The 10,402-nt window shown below is 48.0% G+C and overlaps 1 protein-coding gene across 3 annotated transcripts in view; it reads right to left on the bottom strand.

Annotated features, from left to right (window-relative positions):
• The window catches only part of KANK1 (KN motif and ankyrin repeat domains 1), a 130,693-nt gene that overhangs the window by 20,945 nt on the left and 99,346 nt on the right, over nucleotides 1–10,402 (bottom strand). For 2 of the 3 annotated variants that reach the window (XM_032981918.2, XM_032981919.2), the window contains exon 4: nucleotides 4,391–7,045. In XM_032981918.2, the coding sequence (XP_032837809.2) occupies nucleotides 4,391–7,045 (2,655 nt within the window). Of the gene's footprint in view, nucleotides 1–4,390; nucleotides 7,046–8,009; nucleotides 8,182–10,402 lie in introns of those variants that run through there. The other variant, XM_032981917.2, reaches the window with a different exon arrangement.

Raw genomic sequence — 10,402 nt, 5'->3', positions numbered from 1 at the left:
CTTTATAGGACAATTACTAACCAGGTCTCTGCTTCAGTTCTGATATAACTGGATGGGTATTTAAAACAGAAAAAAACCCTGCTAAATGCCTCAGCTCCTAATATTGATGTGCTACCATTCTCGAACAACACAGGCATTTGAGGTTTATGTTGCCACAACTAGCAGGTCAATAGATACCACCTGCCATATGAAAAATGCAGAGAAGGCACTGTATTATTTGAGATGCCAGACAGACACACGCGAATAAACAGTATTCATCTGGCACACAGATGGGACCATCTACATGGCCGTTTCGCACCATGCACTACCTTCCAGGGAATATGAAAAACGCTTCAGGTATGTCAGTCACCCTCTCCCGGGCAGAGAGATCGATGGATCCTGTCTGTTACACAAACAACCACACCTGCATAGAAACTTAACTCGGTGGTTAAAGCCTGCATCTGTGGCAGAGCTGAAGCTGAGGGCTTCATTCACTTGCCTACACACAGGCAACCAGTGCAATTTGTAGCAGCCCACAGCTTTGCAGGGTCCAACGACGTGCCTATGCCTCAAACAGCTGCTGAGCCTCAGGCAAGCTTCAAGTCTTCAACTGCACTAGCGTGGTCCATGCTGCCAGGAGGGGGGCTACCAACCCATGAAGCTATACAGTCTTTGAGGGAAAAGGCTACAAACTTTGTTAGATAGAAGAGCTATAAAGAGAAAACAGCTTTCTCCAATTTCCTGCTGGTTTTGTATTGTGAATGACAACACAGAGACAGAGACAACCATAGCCACAATACCTCATTAGTCCTACACACTTGGACAACCAGGGGCTTCTCACACCACCATCATTCCTTCGGTCTTTCTATCATCCCTCAGCCTGCCTCCCCACCTCTGGGCAAAAGTGAGAGTTGAAAACCTTGAAAGATCTTTCCACCACATGAAGCCATCACACATGAAGTTTTCCTAGCCCCCAAGACTTTCTGACACCACTTACTTCCCCCTTCCTTGCACTCCCTCAAGTCTTAATTCAAGAAGTTGCCTCCTTTCTCATGTTGATTAGTGTAATTCTTCTACTGGGGTGCTCAGTCAGGATCGCTCCGAAGAGTGACTGTAAAACCAACACTACCAAAGATAACCATGCATTTTCAGGTCAAATATGCTCAGGTAACTTTTCAGGGCAACAGCAGAACAGTTGCTTTTAAATACCACTTTTGAAAACTCTTTGCCTGTGAAAGACACCCTTCCACAAAACTTGTGAAAAGCCCCTGTGATTAAACCCCCTGCAAATGACATTAGACCTCTGGCTGATACTTTGCAAAATTCATCATGTGAGCACTCAAATGTAATTTTCTGAAACTTCTCAAAAATTCTGACAATAAACAGAGAATCTGAACGTGCTTGCCTCCCTTGGTCCTCCTGTATGCTGCCTGGTGTAAGAGTAAGGATCAGTTAGCATCTAGGTTTGTCACCCACATCGATATGATCCAGCTGGCACATACAGGGTGCCAATGCTGGCAAACCTGACTTTGAGGAGTGGAAATTGGCTTGTCTGGCCAGTGGGTCTGATCTCCCTGACGTCACTAGGGCTTCCAAAAGACACTGCATATGTAAATAGGAGTTGCTTAGTTACGGAAGTGAAGGCGTTTACTTTGCGACAAGCAATATACTAATTGCCAGCAGACCCGGTTCAGAGGTCATCTCAGAGGTCCGTCCGGCTTGCATCTCAGGATGCCAGCTGCAGCGCCAGCCCACGGTCCTGTGCAGCTGGCTCCAGCCCCCACGCCTGCATCTCCATCGCCTGCCACAAACGGCGTCAGGGACCGTGAGATGGCAGATGCCCCTGCAGCATGTCCCCTTCTCCCCAGCATCAGCAGGGAGAAAATAATCTCTAAAGCTGAGAATTTGACTGATGTGCTACCTCGGGTGTCAGAAGCAGTATGGACCACTAACCCTTTAACATGGCATTAACATTTAACTTTTTACCCAAAAAGTACCTGGCCTCTAAGAGGTGCTTCCTGTGGATGTTTTTTTGAATAAAAAATTGAAGTCGACACTTCTGCCTCTATTTTCAGCCTGTTTTCCCACGAAACTGAGGCTTACATAGTCATGCTTCTTTAGTAACTTAAACCTGATTGCTCATTTTAACCAAACTGGACTAGAGACTCACTGCTCTGAAGGATTTTTGTATTTATACAAGCTTTAGAGAAATCAGACTGAGATGCCAGGCCTCCAGAAAGGGATGCTGGTTGAGTTCACACACAAGACACCTGAAAAGCTACATGCAAGAGACCTAAATGTGAGAAAAGACTTATTAAGAGCTCACAAGCTATCATGAGATACTGATGCATGGGGGAAAAAAAAAAAAAAAAAAAGTCTTTATTAGTTCCAGTGCTTACAGAATTATTTAAGTTGGTGATTCATTCAGCAAAAATCCTTCTACAGAAAAAAGTAATACATGATCTGTAAAACCACAGGAACAGGCAGCAGGACTAGCAGATAAATGTAGTGGAGACAATGTTTTCAAAATTAATTGAAAGAGAAGGGGAAACATTTCAGGCTTATGACCTCCTTCCCACTCCAATTCTCCATGGGTCTAAACTCTTATAGCCCAGAGCTTGATTTATGCATGCGGTCCTGGCATGTAGTTCTCATCAGGGACTAAAAATAAAGAGATTTTACACTCAGCATCCACAGCTAAAGATAATGGCATTACAAGCTAAAATAAAATTATTACAGAATAATTTTATCAAGAATGTGAAATCTGAACCCGAGTAAGAGCATCTTCAGTAAAATACGATCCACTGCTCCACCTGTGTCGAAATACTTTCAAGTCTCTAGACCACACATTTGATATTGTGCAGTAAAAGCAGGGAAAGGAGTTAAGGATTTACAGCTAGTAAAAATTTTGGTTCACTGTTTTTAACGACACTTCTGGTGTCTGCTGGATACCCTTATTATTATAGCACCATTACTTGTAAGAAGTCCAAAATATAAAGTCCATACCAGAAAGATAATAATATTGCATATATAGTATCATAGTGCATGCAAGCAGACAGGATATCATATGTTTTCTTTACCGCTACATAAATGTTGCTTATTGCTTTACTATGGGAAGCTAAAATTTTTACTTCAGCTCATTTAATGGATGGTTCCACTTAGCGCATGAACACTGAGGAGAAAGAGATTTACCAAGTCACCTTTTAACAAAAATAGGCAAATTTTAAGACAGTAAATAAGCTGCAAGAGCTTTATATAGCAGTGCATTAGTCAATAATATTATGCTAGCATTAAATGGTATTTACTCAGGATTTTTTTTCCAATTCAGCACCCACTATACAGATGAATTTGCACAAGTTTCTCCGATTTCCTTAACCTTGTTTCAGTCACTGTATAGCAGGACCAAGAAGACGGTATCTAACAACCACTGCTTGGCATTGCATATTGGTTTCCAGTAAGCCAATGTTTATAAATTTAACAGCAATGTGTTTGGATTCACCAATAAGATATTAGAAAAAATAGCTAAGTTTTAAAGCAGACTAGCAGACTAATATTAATAATATAATAATACTAAGAAGAAGAACTAGTAAGTAACTTTACCCCAGGGAATAAAGAAATCCCTCAAATTAATTGTATAAGTTTTAAAGTTAATAAATAAAATGCAGCGAGTATTTAAATCTCAATTCTTGCCTTTCCTGAGTGTCACCAAAACCTCCAGCAGTAATTACAGCTTATGCCTTTCAAACATGAGGCTGTAATTAGGGATTAGGACAAACTGTTATTGGAACAGAAAAGATGCAAGATGTGGTTTCTGTGAAGCACTCTGGAGTTGCCTACTATAAAGCAATCAGCTCTGCTGGAACAGGGAAAGCACCCCACAGCTCCCCAGCTGAGAGACAAGACTCACGAAGGCAATGGAAGAAAGACTACAAAATCCAAAGAAACATCTGTGGAATCAAGTCTGATGCAGATGCTGAATGCAACTTTCAACTCTGACAAATCTGACACCATAGTTTGCAAAAACTGCACGCCAAGTTTAAAGGAAGGACAAAATTCCAAACCCACAGGCATTAAACTCGAATGCTCTTAAAGTTATAAAATGGAATCAACACCTCACTGCAATCAAAACTTGCATACTTTTAGATACCTCTCTTACATGATTGGAACCATCGTCATGTTCAGGCCCTTCAGTCTGCTGGAGTGGGAGAGATAAGACCACCTCTGCTTTTTCAGTTACCAGTGGTGGGCTGGAGAGAATAACCAGCAGGCACACTCAGCAGCAGCGCTATGTTCCGTGTTTCACTGGGGAGGACCACGCTCGTGCTTCCAGACTGCGCGGGAGCCTGGCAGGGGACTGACCTGCGGCTCCGGCACCGAGCAGACCAAACGTGTGCCCGGATGCGGGGCTTACCTGACGTGGTGCTTCTCTCCATGCACTGCTTCTGAAGGTCCAGGCTCCGCAGCTCCTCTGTGCTGGCGTATTTCATGACGGAGTTGATGGAGGTGAGGGTGCTGATGAGCTGTGAATTGAGAGATCCGATCTGGGAGTGGGGCTCCCCAAAGGCTTCTGCCAGTTCACTGTAATTTTCAGCAAGCAGCATCTGCTGTTCCTGCAGCAGCTTCTGCACGCGCTCAATGTAGTGATCCAAGCCTGTCCTCAGCTCAGGTGGAGGCAGAGGGCTTTCCAACAGACCACTCACCGGCTCGCACACAGACTCTCCACCAACACCGATGCTCCTGGTGCCAGCTGGCACAACTGGCAACGGAGGGGGTCCGCAGGCAATGCTCCTCATTTTAAGACCAACCAGATAGTTCTCATGAACGTTTATCTGTCCAACGCCACAGTCTTTGGTTTTTATCGCAGAGGGCTTCTCGAAGTCAGGGTGGCTAGAGAGCAAGGTGCCCACGCCAACTGAACGTGTTTTAGCAGACGCGTGTATGTCCTTCACCCGGCCGTCTCCTACTGCCACGCTCCGTGTCTCCACACTCTCCGTGTTGGTCTGTTTATCGCAGCTGCTCAGAGTGGTGTTTGTCCCGCAGTCTGACAGGGAGGCCACCTCCGTGCCAGTGCACTGGCTCACCATCTCCAAAACAGTACTTGTCTGCCGGTTAGCTGTAGAAGGCACGGCCATAACCGTTGCCTCTGCCCTGGGTACAGCCTCTGTCGCTGTTTCGCGGGACATGCACTCCTTGGGGGTGCAAACCACCACATCCACTGAGCAATCCCCGCAGCCCACAGACCTCACCGCTCCGACCGCCCGTGCCGTCCGGCGGGGGCTCGGCACGCCTGCCAGCTCCTCCGTGTTGACGCCCGCCTCACAGACGCTCGCCGCTGCGCCCACCGCCTTATTGTGCACCTCAACGGACCTCCCCGTGCCCTGGTCTCGCACCTCCGCCCTCTCCCTCACCAGCCACCGGCTCATCAGCAGCTCGGGGCCCACAGCCACGCTCCGCACGGCAGGTCTGCAGGAGGTGCCGACACTGCTCGTCTGCAGGTGGTTTCCCACGGACGAATCGGTGACGTCCACGTGGTCTCCCACCATTTGGTCTCTCGTTTGTACAACGGCCTCCACCATCCTGCTGATGACGCGGGGCTGAGCCATCATGGCTTTATCCACTTTTTTCCTAGACCCAGCTGCCTGCAGCTCCTGCTTTAATTTGGTCATTTCCCTGTCATGGGTCGTTTCCTTTAACTGAACCTCTAGCCGGTAAATCTTCTCCTTCAGGGCTTCGATTGTCTGCTGCTGAAGCTCTATCTCTTTCTCGACTTCTGTAGACAAGCCAAGCATGGCCTCTGTCACCCCAACCCCAGACTCTCTCATTTCTTTCTCTGTCCCCACAGCTACTTCTTTGTGTTGCCTCGCAGATCTGTTGTATATAACCACATCGTTCATGTTCTCATCAGCACCTACAGCAACAGATCGGGCTTCTTTCGTCAGGCTTTCTCGGTTCACCCGAAGGTTTGCTGGACTTTCATAGTTGCTATCCTGGATTTTTTTCTCCAGGGCTTGCATCTCAGCAGTCAGCTGCCTGAACTCCTCTATCCTCTGAGAGCTCTGCTCCATGCTCTCCACCTCCTCCTCACAATCTATGTACAGTTCTCCACCTCTTCTCACCTGAGACATGTGCTCCCACTGCTCTGCATTTCCTGCACTGTAGGATCGCTTTCTGAAACCGTATGTGTCATTTTGTGTGGCCTTCCTCTGGTTTTTGAGTTCGGCCATCATGTGCCTTTTCTCTTCCTGCAACACTGAAATTTTGACCTGCAGCACAGGAATGGTCTTGACTTGCTCCTCAAGCTCCTTGAGACGCTTGAGGGCAACTGCCATTTGCTCCCTGATGTGCTGCAGATGCACTGGGCTCACGTTGGTGACCGGCGTGGATAATCCTGAGCTCATGGGGCTGTGACGAATGGAACTGCCCAAGGAGGAGCTGAAGCAGGTGCCGTAGTCACCGTTCCCCTGATACCCATTCTGCAGCTGCTGTGACATGTGACTGTACCCGCTGGATCCCACGAAAGAAGGGAGGGAGCTCGTGGAGCCCATGCCTCCAAAGCTGGAAAGCCGGGGCCTGCGGACATCTCCAGGCGTGACCTGCATCATCCTCTCCTGCTCTAGTCGCCTCCGCGTTTCCATGAGGGTTTTTGTTACATGGAGGTTGTGCCGAGGAGGCTGCGGGGAGGGAGGGGGAAGCTGCTTGTTCTCGGGGACGGTTAAATAGGAAGGAGAGGCTTCAAAGGAAACTGAGGGTCTCGCAGAGATGGATGAAGTTACTTGACTCCTCGCTGCCAAACAAGACTGCTTGTTCTCATCACTGTTTGACGAAGAGAGAGACTCCGTGGAGGTCCAGCTGCTACACTGGCCACCACAGTTCTTGGTACCTGCCAAGGCTGTTACGGCTTTCCTCTTCTTTCGGATGTTTAGTTTCTTAATGGTATTCCCCTTTTGTATATCATCCACATACTTCAGAAAATCCAAGTCTAGCTGGTAACCGTAAGGTGTTTCCACAAAATAGGGGTCTTTCCGTTCTTTTTCATCTTCTCCATTTATAATAGCTTCCTCTTTTTCTGGAAAAGAAGAAACAAAATCAGCATTGGAAAACAGACTATGTCTCAGTAAACTACACGCTGAAACACAAGCGCAGAAAGATGGGTGCTCACAGCATGCCAGAGGCAGAAACTGCTGCTGCAGCTCAGCAAGCAGACCAGCTTTCCGCTGACTGACCCTCAACACTAAATCCCGATTAACTTTTTAAAAGTTAATCAGTAGGTTTTCGAATGCTGAGAAGTGCATACCCACATAAATGTGTACACATGCATACACACAGATAACCTCTGTTAACAAAAGGGCACAGACGTGGCACAGCTTGTAGCTCAAAGCTGTCTTTCCCCAAATCCGTGGAAGACATGGTCTTCCTGTGTCACACCAAGCTTTCACACACCCTATACTGTCACGTAAAGACCACAGGATTACAGCGTACCGCACGAATCATCCGGAGACCAACTTCTGCAGAGGGTGCGTTCGAGCAGGCGACAGGAACTCCAATCCCTGCTCCTTACGCAACCGATGCCATTAGACTTTACACAGATCTGCAGCTGTTTTATGGCTTTGGGAACTGCTGCCACGAGAGCAGCAATTCCAGTTTGCCCTCACCTCAGTCACGTTACTTCCACCGGTGCCTCTGCCTCTTTAATTTTAAACTGCATGGATTCCCAAGCACCAAGACAGGCGGCGGGACCCCCTTCCAGCAGGGTCCCGAATCCCACTGCTGAGGGTCACTGTCGCCTCTCACGTGAGGAAAACCCGTCTGCCCTCCAGACACAGGGCTCGCCTGTCCCCAAAACAATCTAAATAAAACTTCAACCAGATCCGCTGGGCTTCCTTGGGCTGGCTATTTATACGCAGCGCTGCTATACAACCTGCTCCTCCCGTCCCACTTGAGGGGGGGGAAAAAAAAAAAAAAAAAAAAGGGAAAAACAACTGTTGCGAATCACGAGCTGGAGGAATAATGAACGCCAGCTTTCCGGTTACCTGAATTAGCCACATGCCTCTGCCCCCGCACCGCAAGTTTTCCAGCCACGTATGGCAGCCCCAGCTTCATGTGTCACTGGCTGAAGCGCTGCCTCCCGCCCGGCGCTCTCCTTCTTCACCCCATAAGGAAGAGCCGCCCGCACCCGCGCAGCCCCGGCCCCACCGCCGGGCTCCCCACCGCCCGCTCCCTCCCCGCCGCCGCCGGGGCCGCTGGGCAGCGCTGCCCGCCCTCCTTCCTTCCTTCCTTCCTTCCCTCCCTCCCTCCCTCCCTCCCTCCTTGCCTCCCGAGGTGCGGGGCCCGCCCCGCGCCCCCCCCCCGGGCCGCAGCAGCGGGCTGCCACAGCGGCTGAAAGCGAAATGTAGCTCCCCGTTTCGTTTTTAAAAGGAGAGGTTTGGAAGCCGCGTCCCCTTAAAGTCATATAAGCCGGGAAGGACGGGGAGGGGGGTGTGGGGTTGTGTGTGAAGGATCCAAAAAAAAAAAAAAAAAAAAAAAAAAAGAGAAACTCTCGACTTACTGCAACTACAGGAAGTGACTTAATGTTGTACTGAAAAGGTTTAGGAGAAGGGGGAGAAAAAAAAAAAAAAAGCTCCTGTTTTTCCAGTTTCCTTGGCATGCTTAAGAAAAGCTTTGTCTACAGACAGTGTAACTGCTTTCATGGCGATCCCTTACGCTTTTGGCTACCACGGGACGCCCCGAGCAGCAGACAGAAGGATGCTGCTCAGGGAAAACCTACTTTCCTCAGCACGGGAAAAGAAAGGGATGGAGACAGACACATGTGAGGGCCACAGAAGCGGGGCTGACCTGAGCACATTGGTATCTTGGTCCTGCAGTGTGGACAGACTGTTCGGCAGACACAAACAACCCCCCCTACACACACCCCGACCACATGTTTCTGCTGAAAGACCAGAGACTCAGTATGCTGTGGTATTTACTTATAGATGCACCCAAAATAGCCACCTAAATACCAGAGTGGAAGCAAAAATAACACGGATACACGCATACTTTAAGCAGACAAGCACATACAGCTTCTTCCAGCAGGACTGCCTCAATGTCAGGCAGGGAAAAAGTCTCCAGGATTCCCACTCGGGAGAATGAGACAGCATACTCTCTGAATTACTCTTCTTCCTCCCCAGATTCAGTGCTCTGTTCCCAGATTCTCATGCTGGCTCTGCTCCCTGCAGACAGACAACTCTCCACACACCACAGCTCCTCCGCCTAGGTTAGTCACCTCTCCTTCCCGACTGCATGCTAGGTTTGTCCTCGCTCTCACACTGGCCCTCATCCCCTGCAGTCTTCTGGTCTCTTTCTGCCTTCTTTCCATACTTTGGATTTCTCACCCATTTTTTCTACTTAGATCCATTTGCTTGCTCCACCCATTCTAAGCCAAAATCTGCTTATACTCTCACCCCTCACCCCAGGCTTCGTTCTAGTTACTTCACTCAGCCCATGTAAATTCAAGTTCCATCAATTTTACCTGTTCTCCCGTTTTCCCCAGCTCCTTTTCTCTGCTTGCCTTGGTCCTTGTCTTCCTACCCAGCAACATCTCCAATTCTCCCATCACTACACCAGTGAAGTCAGGCAGCTCCTCTAAACTGTCCTTGGGCACACTGTGTAAGTGTTGGATGGGGGAGGGAGGAACAGACTCTTTGGAAGGCCCAGGACTTAGGAATTAATGCATCTTTGGAAAAATATTCGTAAAACCTCTAAAAAGACATGCAAATCTCATGGTAAATCATGAGAGCCAAACTGGAATCTCAGTTATATTTCCTTCTTCTTCATGGCATGGTATTAAGATTGCTCAACAGAAACCTATAAAAAATAAAAAATAATTTAAAAAGCACACTGACACTGAATCCCTCACTAAACCTCTCCACAACACCTGCAGGCAGCTCACTGTCTTCACAATGAAATCCCTTTGGTCCTCAGCTTAAGCTGGCAGCATAACCAGGACACAGTTCATATCTGCCACTCCAGGAGCATGAGACTGTGTGTGGAGCTGACCACCTATTACTTCTCCTTAAAACAACACAGTGAGCACTCCACCAACACAATCCCAGTATTGTCAGTTGATCTCTGGAGAGTTTCCTGATACGTTAAGACAAACGAGGATCAGGCATGCAATCTACCAACAGCAACACAACACTGATGCAGCATGCAGGAGCTGCGCCAAGCCTCTGTGCATTTTGCTGTCTCAGAGAAAGGGCCAAAATGGGTGTGCCTGTTAAGCATGGAACAAAGCAAAATGGATGGCTGTTCTGAAGCAATAAAAATGGTTTTATTGGTTCCAAAAGAAAAAAAAAATCTAATAAAAAGGAAATGAATAAACACCTGATAAGAGTGCAGCCTTTCATCCTTTCAGCCCGTAGGTGCTGGATGAACAATGGATGCCCTT

The sequence above is a fragment of the Tyto alba genome, unplaced genomic scaffold (assembly GCF_018691265.1).
Source record: "Tyto alba isolate M040663 unplaced genomic scaffold, T.alba_DEE_v4.0 Super-Scaffold_42, whole genome shotgun sequence".
Taxonomy (NCBI): domain Eukaryota; kingdom Metazoa; phylum Chordata; class Aves; order Strigiformes; family Tytonidae; genus Tyto; species Tyto alba.
The sequence above is the reverse complement of the archived record's forward strand: the minus strand, read 5'-3'. Positions and strand labels throughout refer to the sequence as shown.